The sequence below is a fragment of the Anabrus simplex genome, chromosome 3, assembly GCF_040414725.1.
Source record: "Anabrus simplex isolate iqAnaSimp1 chromosome 3, ASM4041472v1, whole genome shotgun sequence".
Classification (NCBI taxonomy): Eukaryota; Metazoa; Arthropoda; class Insecta; order Orthoptera; family Tettigoniidae; genus Anabrus; species Anabrus simplex.
This window is the reverse complement of record NC_090267.1, coordinates 91,577,401-91,603,858: the sequence shown is the minus strand read 5'-3', so window position 1 is coordinate 91,603,858 and position 26,458 is coordinate 91,577,401. Positions and strand designations below refer to the sequence as shown.

Sequence of the window (26,458 nt, the reverse complement as noted above, 5' to 3'; positions counted from 1 at the left end):
CAGAGGAAAACCTGCCCTGCCTCCGCTCTGTCCAACACAAATCATATGTGGAATGACTGGGCTTTGAATCACGGAACCCAATGGTGAGAGGTCGGCGCACTGACGTCTGAACCACGGAGGCTAGAAGCTATTATATTTTACCAAAATCAAATTAAAATGAGGTCAGCCAGACCCTACAAATACAAATAAAGAGGAGAAAGGTTATCTTTCAGCAAAATAAAATATCAATCTCATCAAAGAGAGCAAACAAAAAAATTAAAACAAATCCGGTTTAATTACTGCAGCACAAGAATTGAGTAATTTGCAAGGTGAACATCACTTTAAAAAAAAGTATTTCCTTAATACAAACAGGATACAAACAGTATCCTTTTGCATAATCGGATTAACACAAGATGGGATTGTTGACCAGACGGAAAGGAAAAAAAAAAAAAAAAGAGACCTACCTTATTCGGCAAAACCAACCAACCAACCAACCAACCAACCAACCAACCAACCAACCAACCAACCAACCAACCAACCAACCAACCAACCAACCAACCAACCAACCAACCAACCAACCAACCAACCAACCAACCAACCAACCAACCAACCAACCAACCAACCAACCAACCAACCAACCAACCAACCAACCAACCAACCAACCAACCAACCAACCAACCAACCAACCAACCAACCAACCAACCAACCAACCAACCAACCAACCAACCAACCAACCAACCAACCAACCAACCAACCAACCGACCGACCGACCGACCGACCGACCGACCGACCGACCGACCGACCGACCGACCGACCGACCGACCGACCGACCAACCAACCAACCAACCAACCAACCAACCAACCAACCAACCAACCAACCAACCAACCAACCAACCAACCAACCAACCAACCAACCAACCAACCAACCAACCAACCAACCAACCAACCAACCAACCAACCAACCAACCAACCAACCAACCAACCAGACCGACCGACCCCTAAATTCATTACATTTCTGAAGACTATTGCACTTGTTGATGAATAATTGTTGCTGTAAGGATACAATAAATGACGTTTGCTTCTCGCATAATTCGGAAATATACTTTGTAGGTGCTTCGGAAAACCGATTCTTTCAACTTGACCCATATGTAGGGGGCCCATGAGATTTGGGGCGCAGGAAGGGTATAGGAATAAAGTACAGGGAGAAATCGGGCGATCTCCAAAGTGCCATAACAGTAGGGAACGCGACTCTCCCCCGCGATGTGGCTCCACCTTTCTGCATGCGTTATCCTTGGAGAGGTAAGCTTCTGGCTCGGCAAAACGACGCGAATTCCGCACGAACAGGGTAAAAATGAGGTCTCTGTAGACTGCCTAATACACTGTTTTTGTATTCCGTGCAGCATCCTCAACAAAACAATGGCACAATATTCCATGACCGGGTACGCCGCACCAAATCGTCACCAACGCACCGTATATTTGTTTCGGAACATAAGGCTGGTCAAATCCTAAAAAACGAGTTGTTTGTCGGTTGAGGTAACCATCAAAATGAATATGGCTTTTATTAGGAAACCATATGTTGCAGAAGACATCCGGATGCTCATACGCCTTGGACAACACTCGTGTGCAATATTGTAATTGGGTTCACTCATTCCTTTCCGTTAGACGTCGAGCAACTTGAATGCATGTCCAATACTTGTCCCGTTTCTCTAAGGGGTCGGATAAGAAATAAGATGAATCTTCGTACCGGATTTTTACGACCGGATGACCACCCTGATGTCAACCTCATCAAAGGAGTTCATTAGATGAAATGAATGACGTGATGGAGGGTGAAGCGTAGTACCAGCACATAGTCTACTCCTGTCGAATAGCATTAAGAGGTCTGCTCAATGCTTTATGTCCCCATCCGACGGATGAATCACCATCAACAGCCTCATATGAACACTGCGGAGAGGGTTCGAATTGCATCCAGGCTTTTTGCACGCAGATTATAAATTGTATACGACCACCTATTCTACCCTGCCGGCCAACATCTGATGGTGAATGGGACTCGAACCGTAAAGACATGGCGATCAAGGCTACCGATCGGGATGAGCAACTTGAATGCTGTATGCAAATCTCCCCAACTCTTTAAACATCCGCCGAACAGATACATCGCTCAAGGCGAGTTTCAGCGATGTTTGGGGACTGTAATATCTGCTGGAGAACTCGTCCATGATTCTCGTTTGCAGTGACGGTTCTTGAGCGGCCTGTTGTCCCCTTTCGATGACATAAGACTGATACGTTTATTGGAACTTGTCAATGGCAGTTAACACTGTTCTGTTATTTGGTGCCTCTTTATTAAATCAGTCGTCGTACTGTGAAGCAAACTGACAGCCACTCTGTTGGACCGGAAATAATTACTACTGCAACGGTCGCAGCGTTTTCAGGGTTTCCTAGACATTAAAAGACAAATATTATGTGGATGATACATTTTATTCAGTATAACGTGGTACACGTGAAATGTGGGTAATAACTCGGTGTGGGTCATATGATATGAGAAATAAGAGACGTAATTTAAGACTTTGTGAGTAATATTACGAGTAAAAGTAAGATCAATAAATGAATTAACCAATGTGCTGGGGTAGTTGCGAGGCACAACATTCAAATTGAAGTGATGTGTAAGAAAATCAACCTCCAACTGAGTGCGCGAGACAACACAGCCCCATCTTACAACAGAGTATGCTGGTTTCCGTGGTTCAAATCCCGGTCACTCCAAGTGAGATTTGTGCTGGACAAAACGGAGGCAGGATTGTTTTTTCTCCGGGTATCCGGTTTTCCCTGTCATCTTTCATTCCAGCAACACTCTCCAATATCATTTCATTTCATCTGTCAGTCATTAATCATTGCCCCAGAGGAGTGCGACAGGCTTCGGCAACCGGCGCAGTTCCTATCCTCGCCGCTAGATGGGGGCTTCAATCATTCCATTCCTGACCCGGTCGAATGACTGGAAACAGGCTGTGGATTTTCATTACTTACGAGATACTTGTAGACAAGTATCATAATATACGAGAAACATGATGGTGGTGTTGGTACAGTTTAAGCAATTCTTTTGCATATTTTGTTATGTGGTTTCCAGAGAACAATCAGTAGGTTTTGTAAGCCACAATGAAATAATACAACAGTAGTTTGGAGAAATTTCAGATACGAAGTATTCATTCTTAATTTGTGATTTTCTGAGTAAATTTACTTGTATTTTCTGATAGATGTAAGAATAAAACAGTAATGAATTAATCGACATCGCTATTTTTTTTATGGCGGAGGACTTCCACCGGTTTTCTAGTGTGGCCATACTAAGCAAGTGATGGTACTTACATTAATTGTGATTTATGATTGCAGGTCCAAACCCAAATTCGACCTGGTGTTCATAGAGAAATTGCTTTTCCCAGCATACAACGGTCTGGCTCATTTCGTTGGCTCGCCACCAGTCATCTCAATCATTTCCTTTGGTGGTACTTCACATCCTTACACCGCAATAGGAAACCCTCATCATCCCGCTGTCATTCCGGATATCTTGACTTCGCACTCTGATCACATGACCTTTTGGGAGCGACTCTACAATACATATGTGTATGTAATGTATCACTACATGTGGTACCAGGAATTCATCCCCAAACAAGAGGCACTGATGAGAAAACACTTCGGATCTGGACCACCTTCTATTTACGAGGCCGACTACAATGACAGTTTACTACTTGTCAACAACCACTGGAGTCTCAGTTATGTCAAACCACTGCTTCCTAACGTGGTGGAGGTCACGGGACTGCATGTTAAAACTAAAGCTGATCCTCTTCCGAAGGTGAGAAATCTGTTCTACATAATTATTAACACAGAGTTGAGTCATTATGTTTGTTCTTACTGTTTCAACAGACTTAATTGCACGGTTTATCAGTTTCTTATGGTGATTATAATGAAGATTTCTGCAAGGGAAGCTGATTTTAACCAATAGACCTATTTACCCACCGTTCTATTCCTAACATAACCTAACCGAAACCCATGGCACTACACCCCTGAAGGGCCTTGGCCTAACAAGCGACCGCTGCTCATCCCGAAGGGCTGCAGATTACGAGGTGTCGTGTGGTCAAAAGGACGAATCCTCTCGGCCGTTATTGTTGGTTTTCTAGACAGGACTGTTGTATTCCTGGAACATCAAAGTTGTAGACCTAAATTTATACTAAAATCACATACATCGCAAGAAAATTTATTATTCTCGTATTGTGTTAGTGACTGCCTGGCCGAGGCGATAAATGTTCACGCAGAAGTGAACAAACAGTTTAGGGTAGTTGAGTAAACAAATACAAGAATCAGCTGATTACTGTATGCCGATAATTTGTAGTTCCAAGACCCCGGCATACTTTGTACTTTACACCTTCGATTATTAATCGAGTAAAAGTTAATAATCAAATTCCTATATCCCAATAATCGCAATTCAAGTCCCTGGCGTAGTTTTGACAGAAGGATTTTTTTTGGAGAAATTATTGTAGACAACCTCCTTTTTTTCAGCATTTAAGGACACATTTATTCTCCGTCCCGCGGAGTAAGGAAAACAACAGTAATCCACCAGCTGTAAAAATCACATAACCATATTTCAGTGTAGAATTGTAGTGTACATACGGTATATTAGATAGAACATTTCCTGTTATATTCGTGTGTATCTTTGTGTAAGGTAACCCTTTCAGTACTTTAGCATTTAACCAAACGGCAGTTTTCATTTCTATCAGAGCATAGTAGGATAGAGTAGCACTAAACCTGTCTACACATTTAATTTTGCTGGTAATCTTTGAGTAGTTCCTGCGAAATTCTTATTAGAAACTAGCTTAATTATTCTATTATTGTGAGATATTCGTGTAGAATAAGTATTTCTAGAAATGCTCTTACTAGAATTGTGTTGCAATTAGGATAGGCATAACTGCAGTTTAGAATTGCGTAACTCTTGTGTATTCCTTTCGGTATTCAGTAATTAGCGGCAGTTTTAATCCTCTTAGGGTGTTGTAGGATAAAAATATAGTACGAATAAGTAGTAGTATACTAATTATCTCATTGTCGTGTGATCCTCGTGTACTAACCTAGACAGTATTACTTTCCTTTCATTTTTTTTGCACAGAATAAGTTATTTTCTTTTTTCATTATTCCATAATGAATGGCTAAGGAATGATATCGTAGGAACTGTGAGTGTGGCCAGGCATTAATGAGGAGTTAGAGAGTTTGAGGGAGATAATCAGGATTCTCTCAGAAGACAGGAAAGAAAGTAGGCCTCCCTCAAACAATGTACAGGATACAGTAGGTGTAAAAGAGGAATCGGAAAGAAAGAGGGGAATTGTAGAAGACAGGGGATATAATGTTTTAAGGGGTAGGACATTGAAGGTTAAAGGTTCTATTCAGGATTAAAATTCAGGACAGGTGTCTGTGAGAAACCGGCACGAGTCCCTGCAGGTAGAACAACGGAAGGAAGATGAGGAACAAAGAACTATTGCTGAGAAATGTGCAAGTAGGAGGAAAGAGAAAGGTAGGAAAGGGAAATGTAGAGTAGAGGATAGGAAAAGACAGGTGGGACAGGGTCATGGGAGGGAAAAGAGGGAGGAGGAAGTAGCTACTGCAGCCGTCACGAATGATACGGCTGACCAGGCCGGGAGGGGATTAAATGAGGTGCGTAGGGTTGAGGCTCTTGTCACGGGGGATTCCATAGTTAGATATATGGGGAAAGTATGAGGAGGAAAAGGAACCAGGGTAGAGTGTTATCTAGGAATTAGGTTAATGCAGATGTTAAGGAAAAAGGAAGAGAAGGTGGAGGGAAAGAAGAAGGTGGTAGTGTTTGACGTTGGTACCAACAATGTAAGGCAAGCAGGTATAAGTACCAACATAGTTGGGGATGTGTGGGATCTGTTAAATGCAGCATGGTGAAGTTTAAGGAAGCGAAAATGTTATCAGTGGAATACTGTGTAGGAGGGTTACTGACTGGAAGGTGATTGGGGATTTAAATGAGACTATGGAGTGGGTATGTGGGAAACTGGGAGTGAGACTTCTAGGTCCTAATCCGTGGGTAGGAGAGAGAAATCTGCGCTCACTCAGCCTTCACTTAAACTGCAAGGGTACGTATAAGTCAGAAAATTTGCTTGGAACGATTATAGGGAGATACATCCAGAGAAACGGGAATAAGAGTTATAAGGGTACTTGGATCTGGAAGTCAAGTAGAATGACATAGAAACGGTAGTGATGAACTGTAAAGGGAATAGAGTTCAGCAGTTTAATAGATATATACTTACGAGATATTGTAAGAGGAGTTTAATAATGACTGAGAAATGATGTAATTAATGGAGAATTTTCTCACGGAACTGGAGAGTGTATTGTAGAGATAGGATAGGAATTATAGGGGGAGTATTCATTTTGGTGAAAGAAGGATATGTAAGCTACGTAAGAAGTAAAGATTACAAACATGAAATTCTAGGTGTAAGGCTTATTTCTAAGGATAATAGGCAACTTGGTGTCTCTGGATTGTAAAGACCGGGAAAGTGTAGTGCTGACGCTGATTTGGAATTATTTGATAAGATAATCAGCTATGTGGGGAATGATATGGAAAGGATCGTGATTGTCGCGGCTGATATCAATTTACCAGATGTCAGTTGGGTAAGTAATGCGAACGACAGGAAGCAGGACCAATAAATGGCAAATAAGTTAATATGGGAAGAAGAGCTGATTCAGGAAGTGATCGAACTAACTAGAGGGAAGAATATTCTGGGCGTGGTACTGGTCACCCAGATGATCTCTACACAGAAACCGAAGTAATGGATGGTACTAGTGATCACGAAGATGTCTCTGTCGTAGTTAAAAATAAATGTGATAGAAAGGAAGGTCTTAAAAGTAGGACTATTAGGCAGTACCATACGGCTGACAAAGCATGCATGAGGGAGTTTTTAAAAAGTAACAGTGATCGGTGGAAAACGGTAAATAAAAATGTAGACAGACACTGGGATAGGTTTAAAGCAATTGTTGAAGAATATGAAAACAGGTTAGTACCTTTAAAATTGGTAAGGAATGGTAAAGACCCACTATATTATAACAGGGAAATAATAAGGAGGTGGAGGTTGGAAATAAATAGAGTTAGAAATGGCTATAGAAGTAAAGGGAAATTGAAGGAACTTACTAGGAAATTGAATCTAGCAAAAACGTCAGCTGAGGATAACATGATGGCAAGCATAAATGGCAGTCATACAAATTTTGGTGAAAAGTTGAAGTGAATATAGGTACCTCAAGGCAGAAACAGGTTCCAAGAAGGACGCTCCAGGAGTCATTCATGAACAAGGGGTGTGTGTATGTGGAGATCTTCAAAAGGCAGAAGTATTCAGTCAGTAGTATGTAAATATGGTTGGTATCAAGGATAATGTCTAGATACAAGAAGTGACTAATACTATTGCACCCGCTCACTTCCTGAGTCCCAGACTAGCATTTATCTCAGGGGTGATCAGTTCGAAAACGATAAAAAAAATTATATAAAGAAAATCAAATATATATATATATCGGCGCATCAAATGAACACAGGGATGAACGGGGCATGCAAATTTAAGGTTACGGGGGACGACTCATTCATGGATACAAATTTTTGACTCCACAATAGGACTGGGAAGTGACAACTTAAATTCCATGGGCATACTGGACTAACTACAATGAAAATATATGGAAACTGTTTCCTATTGAAATTGCAATGAGGAGCAATTTATTCACTTATTTTGCATACTACACATGATGACAATTTTACATTGGGACACTTTCATCCTGAAAAATAAATGACATAATACTTGGATTTTACCTCACTACTCTGGTAGTGTAAAACATCTGGTGAATTCGCCCCAATTGGTTACTGGGGATCGAATTCACATCCGTATGATTGGACGTTTCACCGCTGGAGATCTTCTTTCGGAGACGAAGGCACGACAGTAACTTTTTACTGTCGTCTCCTCGTTCCGTTTGGACATGAGACACTTCCGGTATGTACATTCTGGTGAGCCGGACACCCACCGTGGAAAATGTTATCGCCTCGAAAAAACGGGAATTTATAATACGGACAAACTCTAGCCTATTATTTCCAGATTCACAAACACGCCAGATAGAGTTCATTAACTCAAAGCCTATTTCAATATTTACACTTGTCAATACGACAAGACGTACGGAAAGGTTCATTACTATGCTCTGACCCTGAAGACATGTGCCGTCCGTGGGTTATTTACGTATCTACCACTAACATTCTCCCCGTGAAAACCCAACATCTGGTTCGGAGCAGTTCGACACAGGATGACTGTCCCTAGCATATCCTCCTATGATTATTAAATAATATCATTACCATTCTTTATCTGATCATTATCATATTCTGTGACTACCATCAATTAATTTATTATTATCATTAATTTCAATTATAATCCTATTTTTGATTATTATCATTTGTCATCCGGGATGATTATATGCCAACCCTTGCCGACGTTTCAAACGAAGGGTCGTTCTTCCTCGTAATTTATCCGCACAATATAATGATCAGCTTCCTCATAAATTATTATTATTATTATTATTATTATTATTATTATTATTATTATTATTATTATTATAATATTCGTAACAATGAATCATCGCCCATTAAATATCTTAATTTCCTTTCATCATAATTATTATTCTCAAATTACTATTGCAAGTTCTTCATCTTTTGCTTCTTCAACTTTTCATTATTATTATTATTATTATTATTATTATTATTATTATTATTATTATTATTATTATTATTAACATTGTTATTAATAGTGGATATCGTGATTATCGTAACCCGTAATCACCCTCGCTATAATACTTCAACTTCTCGCTCTTATTATTTTCATCAAAAAAATAAAAAAATATAAAGTAGCTTCATTGGTTATTCTTCTTCTCCTTCTTCAAATATTTTATTTATTATTATTATTAGTTAAAAATCTCAAATTTTCCATTTCTACTCCCAACATCATTATTATGTCCAAAATATAAAAAGTAAATTCTTCTTCTTCTTCAAATATTTTATTTATTATTATTATTAATTTAAAAAAATAATTTCGCCTGTTACACGGTAGTCCACTCTTAATATGTTTAACGCATAACCCCTTTTACAATTCCGATTTATCTTGGCACTAAGCATTTGATTTAAGACAAGATTCACTTGGAGTATGATTATTGTTATTATTATTAAAAATGGAAAGATGATATTTTAATTTCCACTCTTTAGAATTTAGTCACATATGTTAAATCCCGTTATGAACCACTAAGATCTGCTTTATATTGGTCGGGACAACACGGTATTCGGGACCGTACCTTCAATTTCGTACTGCTGTTAATTTTATATGGGGACACCTGTCCTCCCAAGACACATCTCACAACCTATGGCACATCGCGGCTGGGCAAATACCTCCAATGCCGGCGATTGCTAAACTATTCCTTCCAATTTGAAGTCCATTTCCTTTCATCGGAACTCTTCAAACATTTAATTTATAAATTAATCCTCGGTGCGTGGATTCTACCACTAATAACACCGGCATCTGTATTTTATATCATCTTAGGCCTTGAGATTCATCTATTTCATCATTACAAACAATACGGCTCAATTTATTTCACGCCGGATATTCGTCCCTCATGACTTCCAACTCTAAATATGGGCTCAAATCATTCTGGGCTTTTAACATATCGTGACCATTCTACTTCACGTGCCTATATCGCTTTTAAACAAATCTTAATGGTAAAAATAAAGTCCAAAAACGTAAAATCAAAAATTTACGTAAAATCAAACTGATTACGCGAATGAAAGTCTTTAACGCTACATGTCATCTCCACATTGATTATTATATTTGCACTGGCTAACTCACGAGGCACTGTCATTATTATTATTATTATACTTTAACTCGCAAACGCACAAATATTATTATTATTATTATTATTATTAATTTACATTCCTTTGTCAACTCACAAACATTATTATTATTAGTATTTTAATGACCTTCCGTACGCAACACAAATTTTACATACTCTGGCTCTTTCATAATCTGGCTGTCAGGTAGAAAATATTCCTAATTAAAATACAAATGATCACCGCAGTGATTGAAAATCAAATAAATGGGTTAGCACAAAAAAAAGGAATTTAACACTTGAAATGAACTTAAGTCAAAGTATTACCAACAGCATGCATTAATTGAAAGAAATATATCCCACATTTACATTATATACAACAAACAAATACTCAAATTAATTAATCTAACCCATTATTACGTTAATATAAATTAGTTCGTCCGTCTACACAAAAAAATAAAATCATGGACTCGGGAGGCGGACCATGTTAAGTAACCATAATTAATTTACACTGAACCCCGTTTAGTCGCGATAACATCCCCCAAATGTCAAAATTGTGTACTCATTCCTATGTAGAATTCCATTGTCTCGTAGCGGATGAGGTATAGGCCTTACGGCCCCATGGTGATCTACTCGTCCATCATGTCGCACAATACAAATTTAACACAATAAAACACTTCTGGGTGACTACCCATGATTAATACCTTATTACACTATTTTACACAAGAATACTAATAACAAAAAAACACTTATAGGTGCTCCTAGACCCCTGACACTCGCACAATATACTCTTCATATACGCCCGAAACACACGTCGTGACACATTACGACGAAATGTCGTTCATTTGAACCGGCGCGTATCGCGTCTTCAACCGGCACTTCCTGGTTTATTTCTAAGCTGTCTTGATAATCGCCTAGCTCCTATGGTTCCCTGCTCGGATAGTTATTCACCGTCTATCTTGAGGTGTTTACTTCAGGCTCCGCACACTGCCTTCCAAAGGTACTGTCGGCGTTCCGTTAATTATTTATTATTCAATCACATGACATTTATTAAATTCAACATACAGTTGTACTGATTATTTACCCTCGGTACTATGGATAATTTCACTGGTCGTATTCATTCTCCTGATAACTCACGCACTTTCAGCTTTAACTGACTTCGAATGCGTCCCGAGGTACTGACTTACAGAGTCAACGTGTCAGAGTCTCAACTACTTCATACGACTGACACGACTGGTGACCGGTCACAACTGGTGACTTCAAACGACTGGGGTGGGTGAGGTTCCACTACTGGACTTTTATGGACGATATGGTTTCCCGCCGGGGTCATCCGCGGTCACCTCCTGGGGAGGGGGGTTGGTTATCCTAAATCGGCATATGCAGGTGGATTTGGATCTCTTGCTTTATCCTACTTAATACACTGGCGATACACATTCATGTGTCGCATTCTGAACTCATATCGTTCGGTGATCATGGAAATATCACTTAATTTCTGTCCTCCACCTTTCGCGCGCTAACTCGGCGTCCCTGATGGCGTGCTCATCTCGACCAATGGCGAGATAGCGTGGGTCATTTCCACGAATTCATTACTTTAATTTATTACGATTACAATTAATCAACATGGGAATTGTATCACAAAAATCCCCTCTATTCAATTATGTGGTTGGAATAATTTAATTATTGTTATCGGAGAAGCTAACTGGAGTTCACTCTGAGTTTTTCTTATGTTGGTTTATCTGCGGGCCTATGATAAATTTTCTCATTGGTCAACACCGCTTCGGTTAGTTTGAAATCTCTTCCTTGTCACGTTGACAACACCAAATGCCTCGGGCGTGGGAAAAACTGGTACGTCATATTCCCGGTATTGGTGATACATCTGCTCGCCCTTGGTCCGAAATATATACTCTTTCACTTCCTCGAAGTCATTACTTCGTTGTTGTGAGCTCTAGCTTTAATCCTCTTTATCTTCTGGCCAAGAAACATTCTCCCCCTAATGACAAGCTTACTGTGGCGACGGACAGTCGCGATATGTCTAGCTATGTTGAAATTCTCCCGTCCACACAAAACTGACACTGTATTCAATTTAATATTCCTTTATATCTGTATTCATCTTCAAAAAAACCAAATCATGAAACTAGGGCCTATCTCATCAGGGTACACTATAGAAGTATTAACATTTACCTATGGTAACAACGACATTTACAGTAAGATACTAAAATGGAAAACTAGAAACTGGCTTGAATTTATAAGATTTCTGGGGATATACTAAAGATAATGGGTTGGGATATAGTACCATATCTGAAGTACTTATTTGATTATTGTTTGCATGAAGAGCTATACCAAATGAATGGAGAGTTCCGATAGAAGCCTCTGTGTATAAAGGAACGGGTTATAGACATAAAGCTGAAAATTACAGGCGAGTAGGCGAACCTTTATCTGACCCTGTAATAATTAAGAGGGGAATTCCTCAAGGCAGTATTATTGGACCATTATGTTCTCTTATACACTGACTGAGCAAATGTCATGGGATACCGGAGCACTGATGTGCAGGTGTGTTGTCTGCGCACCACACGCCCCCTGTGCCAGCGGCAGTTGTATAGAAGACCTTGTGAGCAGTGACTGTGCATGTGACAGGTGTAACATGGAACGTCGTCGTGAGCTGACACCGTTCGAACGGGGTATGGTGGTCGGTGCCCGATGTATGGGAAGTGCGATTTCGGAAGTGGTGCGGGAATTCGGCTTCAAACGATCAACCGTGTCCGGGGTGTATCGTGAATGATTGAATACGTTTGTCACCTTCCACAACAGACGAACGACTGGCCGTACAGTCACCCTCGATGACCGTGACCGGCGACATATGAGACGGATTGTCAATAGTGACAGACGGGCAACCGTGCAACAAATCACGGCTTAATTCAACACAGGCCGTGCTAGACGCGTCTCCCAGTGGACAATCCGTAGGAACATGGGTTCTATGGGGTATGGGAGCCGGCGCCGCACACGGGTGCGACTATTAACCCAACGTCATCGCGCACAACGACGCGCATTTGTCGCCAGTCACCAGGGATGGACACTGGAACAATGGCGTACTGTGATATGGTCGGACGAATCAGGATTTCAACTGCACCATGCCGATGGGAGGCACCGTGTATGGCGCAGACCACATGAAGCGATGGATCCCGCCTGCCTCGAAGGTGTGGTCCCGGGCGCTGGTGTCTCTGTTATAGTCTGAGGTGCATTTTCCTGGTATGGAATGGGCCCCCTAGTTGTTCTGGAAGAGACTTTGAATGGTACGCGGTATGTTGAGCTGCTCGGAGACCATCTCCACCCATTTTTGGCCTTCCAGTGCCCAGACGGTTCTGCGGTGTTTTAAGATGATAACGCGCCGCCACATCGCTCCCACGTCGCCCGGGAATGGTTCCAAGAACATGCAGCGGAGGTCCAACAACTGGCATAGCCACCCAGAAGCCCCGATATGAACCACATTCTGCTTATCAGGGATGTCCTGAAACGCAGGCTCCGTCCCATGGATCCTGCACCCAGGAACAGACCAGCATTGGCGGCCGCTCTGCAAACGATTTGGTGTCAGCTGCGTCCAGAGGACTACTAGGGACTTGTCGACTCACTTCCACGACGTCTCACTGCAGTTCGCAGGGCGAGAGGAGGAATCAGAGGTAATGCACCCGCTCACCTCCTGAGTCCCAGACTAGCCTTAATCTCAGGTGTGATCAGTTCGTAAACGATAAATTTTTTAATCAATACCAAAAGAATTAATATATATAGGCGCACCAAATGAACGCAGGGATGAACGGGGCATGCAAATTAAGGTAAAGGGGGACGGCTCGTTCATGGATACAAATTATAGACTCCACAATAGGACTTGGAAGTGACAACTTAAATTTCATGGGCATACTGGACTAACTACAATAAAATGTATGGAAACTGTTTCATATTGAAATTGCAATGAGGAGCAATTTATTGACTTATTTTGCAAACTGCACATGATGACAATTATTACATTGGGAAACTTCCATCCTGATAAAGAAATGACATAATACTTGGATTCACCTCACTACTCTGGTAGTGTAAAATATTTGGTGAATTCGCCCCATTGGTTACTGGGGATCGAATCCACATCCGTATGAGTGGACGTTTCACCGCTGGAGATCTTCTTTCGGAGACGAAGGCATGAGAGTAACTATTTACTGTCATCTCCCCGTTCCGTTGGACATGAGTCACTTCCGGTATGTACATTCTAGTGGGCCGGACCCCCACCGTGGAAATATTAACGTATCCAAAACGGGAATTTATAGTACGGACAAACTCTAGCCTATATTTCCAGATTCACAACCATGCCAGATGTAGCTCGTTAACTCAAAGCTTATCTCAATATTTACTTTTGACAATATGACAAGACGTACGGAAAGGTTCTTTACTATGCTCTGACAATGAAGACAGGTGCCGTCCGTGGGTTATTTCGCATCTACCGCTAACAATCTCCCACGTGGAAACCCAACATCTGGTTCTGACCAGTTCGACACATGACGACTGTCCGTATCATATCTTCCTATGATTATTAAATAATTATCATTATCATCCTTTATCTGATCATTATCATATTCTGTGATTACCATCAATTATTTATTATTATCATTAATTGCAATTATAATCCTATATTTGATTATTATCATTTGTCATCCGGGATGATTATATGCTAACCCTTGCCGACGTTTCAAACGAAGGGTCGTTCTTCCTCGTAATTTATCCGCACAAATTAATGATCAGTTTCCTAATAAATTACTATTATTATTATTATTATTATTAATAATAATATTATTATTATTATTATTATTATTATTTTGTCATATTCGTAACACTGGATCATCGTCCATTAAATATCTTAATTTCCTTTCAACATAATTATTATGCTCAAAATACTATTGCAAGTTCTTCTTCTTCTGCTTCTTGAAACTTTTATTATTATTGTTATTATTGTTATTATTATTATTATTATTATTATTATTATTATTATTATTAGTGGAGATTATCATTATCGCATCACTTATTCTTTAAGGGTTTAATATTTTACATTGATCTCACCATAATTATTCTCAAATTAATCGAATAAATTCTTCCTATTATTCCTCTTCGTATTATTATTATTATTATTATTATTATTATTATTATTATTATTATTATGGTAACTTAATTTCACGTGTTACACTACCGTTAGTGATATTTATGGTTAATGCATAAGCTTTTACAATTTCGGTCTACTTTGGCACTAAGCAATTGATTTAAGACAAGATTCACTTGGATTATTATGATTATGATTATTATTATTATTAAAATGGAAAGTTTTATATTTTTATCTCCACTCTCTAGAATTGTCACATATGTTGAGTCCCAACATGAACCACCAAGATCCGATTAACATCGATCGGGACACCACGGTATTCGGAACCGTAACCTTCATTTCGTACTGCCGTTAATTTTATGGGTACACCATTTCCTCCCAAGACACACCTCAAATCCCATGGCACATCGCGGCTGGGCAAATACATCCAATGCGTGCGATTGCTAACTTTTAATATACAAATTAATTCTCGGTGCGTGGATTCTGCCACTCATAACACCGGAATCGACATTATATCGTCTTAGGCATCGAGATTTATCTCTTTCATCATCAAAAACAGTACGGTTCAATTCTCACCTCATGCCGGATTTTCGTCCCGCACGGCTTCCGATCTTAAAAATGGGCTCAAACCACTCTGGGCTTTCAACATATCGTGACCATCCTATACACGTGCCTCTATCACTTCTAAACAAATTGTTATGGCAATTGTAGTCCAAAAACCTGAAATCAATAATTTACGTAAAAATCAAATTTACTGCCCGAATTAAGTTCTTTAACCCTACATGTTATCTCCACATTGATTATTATTTTGACTAGCCACTCACGAAGCACCTTAATTATTATTATACTTTAACTTGCAAGCGCACAAAATCTTTATTATTATTATTATTATTATTATTATTATTATTATTATTATTATTATTATTATTACCTTCTGTACGCAGCACAAATTTTACACACTCTGGCACTTTCATAATTTGACTGTCTGGTAACAAATATTCATATTAAATTACAAATAATCACCGCAGTGATTGAAAATCAAATAAATGGGTTAGCTCAAAAAAGAAATCTAACACTTGAAATGAACTTAAATCAAAGTATTCACAAACAGCATGCATTAATTGAAAGAAATATCCCATATTTACATTATATACAACAAACAAATACTCAATTAATCTAACCCATAATTACGTTAATATAAATTAGTTCGTCCGTCTATCTCAAAAATCATGGATTCGGGAGGCGATCCATGTTAAGTAACCATGATTAATCTACACTGAATCCCGTTTTGTCGCGATAACATCCCCAAATATTAAATTCGTGTACTCATTTCTATGTAGAATTCCATTGTCTCGTAGCGGATGAGAAGCCTCATGCCCCCTTGGTGATTTACTCGTACATCATATCGCACTTTATAAAATTAACAAAACACTTCCGGGTGATTACCCATGATTAACACCTTACTAGAGAATTTACAATAATTTATACAAGAATAAGAAATCACTTATAGGTGCCCCTAGACCCATTACACTTGCACAATATATTCTTTCTTGAGCCCGAACCACAAGTCGAGACACATTACGACGAAGTGTCGTTTCATTCGAACCGGCGCGTATCGCGTTCTTCAACCGGCACTTCCTGAAGTATACGATCCCCTCTTGTGATCGCCTCGATCCTACAGTTCCCTGCTACAATAATTGTTACACCGTCTATCTTGAAATATTTATTTCAGGCTCTGAACACTGCCTTCAAAAAGTAATATCGGCGTTCTGTCGATCCTTTAAATTCCAACACATGAAATGTTGAGAAATGTATTAATTTCACATACAGTGCTACTGATTATTTACACTCGATATTCTAAATAATTCTCACCGTTCGTCTTCACCTTCATGATTACTAACGTACTTTTAACTCTAACAGAATCTATAATGCGTTTCCTGGCACAGATTCACCGTGTCAGCGTATCAAATTATTTCAAACGACTGGTTGCTGTGAAGCCCGACTCCGTAGTATATATGGTCGACCTGGTTTCGCGCGTGGGTTATCTGCGTTCACTCCAGAGGGAAGGGGGTTGGTTATCCTAAATCGGCATTCGCAGGTGGATTTGGATCTCTTAATTTATCCCACTTAATAAACTGGCGATACACATTCACGTGTCGTATTCTGATCTCATATCGTTCGGCGATCACGGAGATATTACTTGATTTCTGTCTTCCACTTCTCGCGAGCTAAGTCGGCGTCCCTGATGGCGTGATCGTCTTGACCAATGGCGAGATAGCGTGGGTCATTTCCTAGAATTCTTTACTTTAATTCATTACAATTACAATTAATCAACATTGGGATGATATCACAAAAAAAAAACCTCTGTTCAATTTGGTGGTTGGAATATTTTCATTATTGTTATCGGAGAAACTAACTGGAGTTCATATTGGTTTCACTTACGTTGGCGCATCTGCGAGTCCTCTACTAATTTTGTCATTGGCTAATACTGCAGCGGTTCGTTTAAATATCTTCTTCTGTCAACTTAACAGCAATATGCCTGCAGGCATGGGAAACTCTATTTCGTCATATTCTCGGTATTGGTGATGCACTTGGCCTCGCCTTGTTCAGAAATAAATGCTCTTTCACTTCCTTGTAGTAATTATTTCTGTTTTTGTGAGCGCTTGCTTTTAATCCTCTTAGCTTCTGACAAGGAAATATTCTACCCATCATGATAGGCTAAATTTTGGCGACAGATTGTCGCGAACACGTCTGACTATGTTGAAACTCTTCCTTCCACACGAAACTGACACTGCACGTAATTTAATTTTCCCATATGTTTACATTTATTTTATAAAATCAAATCCTGAAAACTAGGGCCCATCTCATCCGGGTACAGTAAGGCTTTCTGAGGACGATATTATTCTGTATACAGAAACAAATAAGTTGCAAGATTGTAAGCATCTGCAAAATTACCTCGAAAATTTTGTAAGACAGTCTGTAGGAAATGGTATGATGATAAACGGGGTTAAAAGTCAGGTTGTGAGTTTCACAAATAGGGAGAATCTTCTCAGTTTTAATTACTGCGTTGATGGGGAGAATTTCCTTTTGATGATCATTGTAAGTACCTAGGTGTTAATATAAGGAAAGATCTTCACTGGGGTAATCGCATTAATATGATTGTAAATAAAGGGTACAGATCTCTGCACATTGTTATGAGGGTATTTAATGGTTGTAGTAAGTAAATGAAGGAGAGAGCATATAAGTCTCTGGTAAGACCCCATCTAGAGTATGGTTCCAGTGTATGGGACCCTCACTAAGATTACTTGATTCAAGAACTGGTAAATATCCAATGAAAAGCAGCTCGATTTGTTCTGAGTGATTTCTGATAAAAGAGTAGCGTTACGAGAAATTTGCAAAGTTTGAACTGGGAAGACTTGGGAAAAAGGAGACGAGCTGCTGGACTAAGTGGTATGTTCCCAACTGTCAGTGGAGAGATGATGTGGAATGACATTAGTAGACGAATAAGATTGAGTGGTGTCTTTAAAAGTAGGAAAGATCACAATATGAGGATAAAGTTGAAATTAAAGGGGACAAATTCGGGGCAAATATCTTTTTATTGGAAGGGGAGTTATGGATTGGGATGACTTACCAAAAGAGACGTTCAATAAATTTCCGATTTCTTTGCCATCATTGTAGAGACGGCTAGGAGGACAACAGATAGGGAATCTGCCACATGGGTGACTGCCCTAAATGCAGATTAGTAGTGATTGATTGATTGATTGATTGATTGATTGATTGATTGATTGATTGATCGATCGATCGATCGATTGATTGATTGATTGATTGATTGATTGATTGATTGATTGATTGATTGATTGATTGATTGATTGATTGATTGATTGATTGATTTTTTCTACCGCTTTTCCCACATTTGTGGGGTCGCACATTTGTTTTTGGCAGTTTTACGGCTGGATGCACTTTCTGATGCCCAACCCTATGTGGAGGAAGGTGGCAGTGATAGTGATTATTGTTTTAAGAGGAATTACAACTAGCAGCCGTCCTCTATTAACACTAATCGGAGGAAAAAACGAAAGGGATCCGACACGTCGAAAAATGAACGTATCGGCCAAAGAAATACAATGGTCACGAAGAAAGTCTCCGAAGGTGTCGGGAAAGAACAAGAGTTGACCAAGTGAGGTCGGATAGGATAGATGAAAGTGAGGAGCCTGGCACAAGATAGTGGAAGCTATTGCAGGACTTAGCTAAGAGTCCCGTGGTCGCCAACCCATATTCCTACGTTAAGATCCTCAGGGACTTAATAACTATTGCGTGTTTCTGTGGTGTTTGTTAGTGTGATGTGTTGTGTGAATATGGAGAGGAGTGGGTTGGGAAGAACAGCCGGTTCCCGAGCAGGAAGAAGAATTAATCAGACGATATTAAAATACCCGACCCGACCGGGAATCGGACCTGAACCCTCTGAACTGAAGACCTCAACGCTGACCATTCTGTCAGTCAGTCAGTCAGTCAGTCAGTCAGTCAGTCAGTCAGTCAGTCAGTCAGTCAGTCAGTCAGTCAGTCAGTCAGTCAGTCAGTCAGTCAGTCAGTCAGTCAGTCAGTCGGATATTGTAGAGCAGCATCGATAATATATAAACATTCACTACACACCAACGATTTTCGAATTGAAGGTCACGTTTGCACACGAGATATTTTCAATAATGAAACATACTACTTCTTCTTTTGCTTCCACTTCTTATTCTTCTTATTCTTCTCCTCCTTCCGTTACGGCCTCTGCAGGACCACAGGTGGTTTCGTCATGGTTCGGAATTTCTTTTCCATCCGCCATAACCTCTTATACTCTGTCGTCTTCTCTCCAATTCTTCTGCTGGGATTTCCGGTATCCTCTTATCTTGTCCGCCCTATTGGTGCTTCTCTATTCTGTTGTTGTACTTTTATCTCTCGTTCAGCTCCGGCATATTGGTTGGTGCATATTGATTTCTCAAGTTCCCCGTCCTTTTCAACTTGATCCACATCTCATTCCAGTTCCTCTGGAGTTTGATGACCCATCTCTCTTCTTATCCAACACGTTGTCTTCTATACACTCCAGGTCATCCTCTCCATGTCCACACCTAATCACATGTCCAGCAACTCTTGCTCTTTTCAGTCGTATTTGTTGTGAGCTCGTCCTCATGTTTGGATACAGTTCGTCTCTTGATCTTACTTCGCATCGTTCACCTATTTTGTCCCAGTATCTTGCTCAGGATTTTTCTTTCTTCTTTCTCCAGTTGCTCTGCATCATGCCTTCCTAGTGTCATCGTCTTGGCCGCGTATAGAGTTGCATTGTAGTGTTTCAACTTTGCATCCGTTGATATGCTTCTTTTGTTGTACACTTCTCTGGTTACAAGTAGGTCGTCGTCATCCTTTTCACCCTCTCCAGTTCCTTTCTGTTACATATTCTGCAAGGCACTTAAACTTGTTTACCTTCTGCACGGACCTTGTAGTATTTTCCAATCCCTGGTGGTGTTCAGAATCTTGTTTATTTGTTGGCGATCCCTAGTCCTTCCCTACTTGCTATCTTGCTCATGGTGTCGAGTGGTTTTTTGCGTCATTTTCCGTCTCCTTTACTATGGGTATATCATCCGCAAGGAATAGGAAGTTTCCAGTGCCCTGTTTTTATTCTTCTCCTCCACGTGTGCTGTGGAATCGCTACACTACCGTTTGATGCCCTCGATTGTCTAGTGACTTCTTCCAGTACTATGCTGAATAAAATCGGTGAAGGTCCGTCTCCCTCTATAACCGCTGTCTTTATCTCAAATTACTCTGATAATGCACTCCTGAATGTCACCCTTCCCAGTCATCGTCTGTATATTCATGGTTCCTGTACTGAAATGATCACTGGCAGAACCATTAGAAGGTGCGGCCCCATAGGATCTGGACTACGTAAGGATTTAGGAAACCATTCAGATACTTGATACCCATAGGACATCCGCTTGACTAGAGTTTATTTAACAACATTAATAGACACTAAGAAATATAGAGTAGTTTAAATATTAACATAATTAAAAGTTAAGTTGTCACATACTCTAAAATAGTTCACAGGGGACCAGCCCACGTGCGATTAATATTTGACAGCTATCCCACACTCTAATCAGTTTCATAATTTAATACCAGCGAAATCTAAAACACAATTGACAATACCAGACTCAAACTCAGTAAGTATTCGCCCAATTAATTTACTCGACGGGGTGCAGAAAATCCCCCTAAAAATACAATACACTTAACAGATTCAGGTAGCCTACCTTACAAACTTTGGTTAATTAACTTAAGTAACGCCTCAAAGTGCCCCAGCATTTTAGCCAAGTTCAAAACACTACTTAACATTTACAATGGACACAAACTCCCAAGAACTTCAATTAAAAGCTGTTGAAAACAGACCAAATTAGATTGAGAAGGTTCACACATAACTTAACGAAACATGTTTCTAACATGTCAAATTACGAAGAGCTTGACTCATACAATCCTTTAATCCAATATAACGCCAATCAAGTGGCTTTCAAGCCATAGACATGTTCTTCCCATCATCCCTACGTCTGATCAAATACTTAAGACCTTACCTCCCATACTACTTGCGGTCCTTAGCAGTGAAGCGCTCAAAAATTCATAGTTCTGAAAACCACTTTATGCTTGATTTTTGTTGATCCGACTCTCTCTCCCCTCAGACATTTATCGGCAGGTCCTACAGGATACGACTGTCTGCTTGCATCGGTCTTTGATGACGGAGGTTGTCCCTCTGGGGTAATATAGTTTTGATTGTGTGATCCATTCCATGATATGAAAAGTAAATTTGTTGGGGCGGCTCGTATCCGTCCGTCCAGTGTTGGGACTGAAATTGTTAGCCTCAAGAGCTGTAATCAGGCCGCCCCTGACGCGGAAAGAGACGACTTTGATAGCCGCCCCTAAGCTGGAGTACAGATGATGCCTGACAGAGTTCCTCCACTGAGGGTCCATCGCAGTGGCGGTGGGCCCTTAGGGGCACAGGGGCACGTGCCCTGTCAACTTTTTGCACTCAGAATTTCAGAAAAGTATTTATAATGTAGTTGGGCTACAGCCGAACAACAGAATTATTTCTACAAATATTATCACGACGAAATGTTAAATTCTTAACTGGATTATGGATTTTGGTAGGTAATTAAACCCACCATGTCTTTAAGCACGAAGAGAGGATACCTTTTGTGTTTAAAGAGACAAGCTGTTGCTGTCAGCGCGACAATGACTGCAGGAGCCTTGCGAGGCGAGTGGCAGGCGGACTGTGCAGCTCTGGGCACTAGACCGTCTCGTGCCCAAACGATGCGCCTGCGCATTAGAACACAGTATTTGAAGATAGTGAACGTCCATGACAGCTGTGGGCTTGTGAGGGTGAGCGGGCGACGGGGGATGCTTCAGGTTGGACACTCAGATCTTTGAGGACTTCTGCAGCGCATGCGCATAGAGCAAATAACAGATCACGAGAAATATCCACGCTTTACAAACATCAGTGTAGCCAGTTCACCAATTCTGTAACTAAAGTAAATCTAATAATATTTTAGTCTTGTTTATTTAAAAAATGCGTTCATATCACTCCTGCAGGGACTTAGTTGTTTTCAGATGTTCGAATTATTAAAATAAGTTATCTTAAATGAGGTTACCGTGTTTCGATATCTGATATAAGTTATATCAGATAACCAAGTGACCAATAATTAGCAACAGTAACATTTTGTTCCGGCACTTACACGCGTTTTCTCTTGCTCGAAGTGCTACTGATAAGTTAGTTACAATGACACTGGGTGTGACGTGAATTCTCTTCAGTGTTATATTTTGTGTATTTGTGCGCTTGTTTATTGCAAAATGAATAAAGTCAATGAGTTAATTGAAAAGCAATTAAATTTTGAGACCAGAGTTCGTGCCAAGAGTTTAGGACCACCGCGACCTGATATGATTATTATGCAGCAGACGGAAGGAAAAAACATGAATTTCAACAGAAAATTTAATAGTGGTATGTATGCTAAAGCGAAATGGTTATGTGGATGCGAAGAGAGAAATTCATTTTTTTTGCTTTCCTTGCATTCTATTCGGTGGTGACGATGCTACGTTTTTTTGCTAGTTGTTTTACGTCGCACCGACACAGATAGGTCTTATAGCGACGATGGGACAGGAATGGGCTAGGAGTGGGAAGGAAGCGGCCGTGGCCTTAATTAAGATACAGCCCCAGCATTTGCCTGGTGTGAAAATGGGAAACCACGGAAAACCATCTTCAGGGTTGTCGACAGTGGGGTTCGAACCTACTGTCTCCCGAATACTGGATAGTGGCCGCACTTAAGCGACTGCAGCTATCGAGCTCGGTATGTATGTGGTGACGATGCGTGGAGCACAACAGGTATCAAAGATTTAAAGCATTTGAACGAAAAACTGAAAAAAAACACAGCGAATCGAAAAAAAAAAAAACATTTAAACAACGAAATGGATCTCGCACTTTTAGGTGAGCTGGACATAAGGATGCAACTTGATAGTGGGTACAGACTTTCACTTCGTAAACAGCATGAACAAGTCGACAGAAATAGATATATTTTATCTCGTCTGATTGATTGTGTGAAATTCTGCGGTGTGTTTGAACGTGCGCTCCGCGGCCATGATGAATCAACCGATTCAATTAATCCTGGAATATTTCGCGGTTTAGTTGACTTTGTAGCTAGCTTGGATATCGCAATGAAAGAAAATTTAGAATCTGCAACCGTTTTTAATGGTACGTCAAAGACGATACAGAACAGTGGCGGTTTCTGGTATAGCGCAATGGAGCAATGAACCTCCAGTTTATATCACATTGTACTTGACTACTTAATTTTCACAACTGCCTTGTCAATCTCGAAGCATTTGCTAAGCTCAACTATCCGTAATATACTCGTACTGACTTTCAATTCAAGCGAGCCGCGCGATGTCCTGGCTGGATACTCGTCTGGAATGCACCCCGCATGCAAGATCACATCTCCGTCCGTACCTTGGCGAAGGGTGTGGTGAGGTGCGGGGAGATGCCGACCAACACGTAGACAAGATCAGGATATCGCAGAAATGAATATCCGTGATTTACGCATGCGCAATATGCCACTCTCTCTCACCCGTCTTCGTAATCGCAAGTAGTGTTGTTGGGGTTAGAAAACTAGTACATCCCTGCCATCTGTTGCCCTTACAGGAATTTAACTACGGCAGCAAAGAATAGTACATATAGTCACATTAAATTGCCAAATTCCGATTGATATTTTGTCCCAAATATATTACTAATACTTACTGAACATCTATTCATTTGCCTTCTTTGGAGTAATTACTTCTTGGAGAGAAACTTAACTTAAAACTCATTGAGGCAAAAAATAGCGGGAAGATAATACCAATGAAAATGCTAACTGCCTAGCCCACAAGAGTTCGTAAAATTAAGTTACCAACGTTATCAACAGTGCGAACACACATCCCTAATGTTTCCTTCTGTTTTTCAAATGTGATACTACTGTAGTGTTTATAAAACTTTGCAGTATTTATCATAATTCGTTATATTATTGTACGCTGTGCAAGCGTCTCAGTGTACTATTTTGTCGTACAGAAACTTAATTTTTAGAACATAAAGAAGTTACAATCTTATGTCCGTGTGTGTGTCTTTGTGCATTGTGGTTGCGTCCACTATATTTGTGCTAGGGAAAGGTAAGGAGCTACAAAATGAGTATGAACAGTGTCCAGATACCTAAAAAAAAAAGTCAAAATTTTCTTCTCTTTCTCTCTTGAGCGCAAACTTGAGATTAAGAATGCCGGCCGCCCACTGCGTGATCTTGATATAACGATGCAAATGAAAAGTAAAGAAATCGTGCGTAAACTCAGAATGGATATAGGCCCTATGCAAAAGAATCGAGTAGATGTGTGGGTGCGAAATTAGCAATATCAACAGGATGTTTTGTTTTCCCTGTTTATTTTGTGTGAGTGATGAAAGCGAAGGGACTTGGACCAAAGTCGGAGTGGTAGTATGTGGGGGCGAAGGGGGGGCTGCACAAGAATTCTTCCTTCTATTGAACCCCCAGTGACGAAAGTCACGCGCCGCCACTGATACAGAACGATATACTAGATTCTATGCTCGAAGTATGTCATACTTTTATAATGAAAGAAATTAGTGCTGCTAATTACTTAGCCATCCAAGCAAATGAAACAACCGACAATGCAACAAAAATGCAGGTGGTGCTTATATTTCGCTATCGTATAAATGGCGAAATACATGAGCGGTTTGGGGGGTTTCTTTCTGGCATCCAGTCATACAGCTGAAGGTATAAGCTCTGTGATTTTTAGTGAACTAAGTAAGTTGGGTATTGACAAAAGCCCTGAAAAACTAATTTGTCAAACATTTGACGGGGCCAGTGTAAAGAGCGGTGCGCAGACTGGTGTACAAACACGCATAGGCCTAAAGGAAGTATATAATGAAGCTAATTTTGTTCATTGTTATGCTCATGTAGGAAATTTGATTATGCAGAAAGCCACGTCCGATATAAAAGAAGTGAAGATATTTTTCAGTGATATTCAGGGAATTTCCTCATTTTTCAGTCGCTCTAGTAAACGCACCGAACTACTAGATACAGTCGTAATGCGCCGTTTGCCGAAAGCAGCTCCAACGCGTTGGAACTTTCAGACCCGCATTGCCAATACAGTGTTTGAAAACAGAGATGTCCTGATTGAGTGCTTCCAAACAATATGCGAAATAGAGACAGATCAAAACACTGTAGGACAAGCTTCTGGATTTATCAGATTACTGAACGACGCTGACTTCATATATTGGCTGAATTTCTTCTATAGATTGATGCCTCATGTTGATATACTGTTCTCCCAAATTCAGATGCGTAATGTTGACCCTGTCTTGGTATCTGAATTCCTAGCGAACTTTCTTCGTAACATCAGAAGAATTCACCCTGATTTAGAGGAAACTGATAACTACGAAGCTCCAGTTCCTCCTAGGCGGCAGCGAACTTTCGAGCAACGAAAACGAATCGCTGCTTTGGAAACATGTCATACTATTTTCCTACATCCAGAAGAAAGATTTCGTTTCACAGGCCATTTAGCAGCTGCCAACCTCTTTCGGGTATCAATTTTTGGAGAATTTTGTGCTCGCTTTACGGAAAAAGATTTTGCGTCAACCGTAAACACGTACCGGAAAGTGAACAAAGCCAGGCTCAGGACCGAACTTGAAGTGTTATATTCCAGGGTAGACGTGCGTGCGGCAGATGGTGCTGCGGAGCTTTTGCAACTTTTCCTGCGCAACAATATGCAAGACACGTTCAATGAATGCGTTAGGTTACTGAGCATCATTGTTACAATCCCGATGTCGACAGTGGAAAGTGAAAGGTGTTTCTCTACTCTAAATCGAATAAAGACCTTCTTGAGGAATACGATGAGCCAAGACAGACTAACGGCCCTGGT

The 26,458-nt window shown here is 40.2% G+C and overlaps 1 protein-coding gene across 1 annotated transcript in view; it reads left to right on the top strand.

Moving 5' to 3' along the window:
- The window catches only part of LOC136866013 (UDP-glycosyltransferase UGT5), a 101,590-nt gene that overhangs the window by 48,687 nt on the left and 26,445 nt on the right, over positions 1–26,458 (top strand). Inside the window, exon 4 of the mRNA XM_067142624.2 lies at positions 3,355–3,814. Coding sequence (XP_066998725.2) covers positions 3,355–3,814 — 460 coding nt within the window. The remainder of the gene's footprint in view (positions 1–3,354; positions 3,815–26,458) is intronic.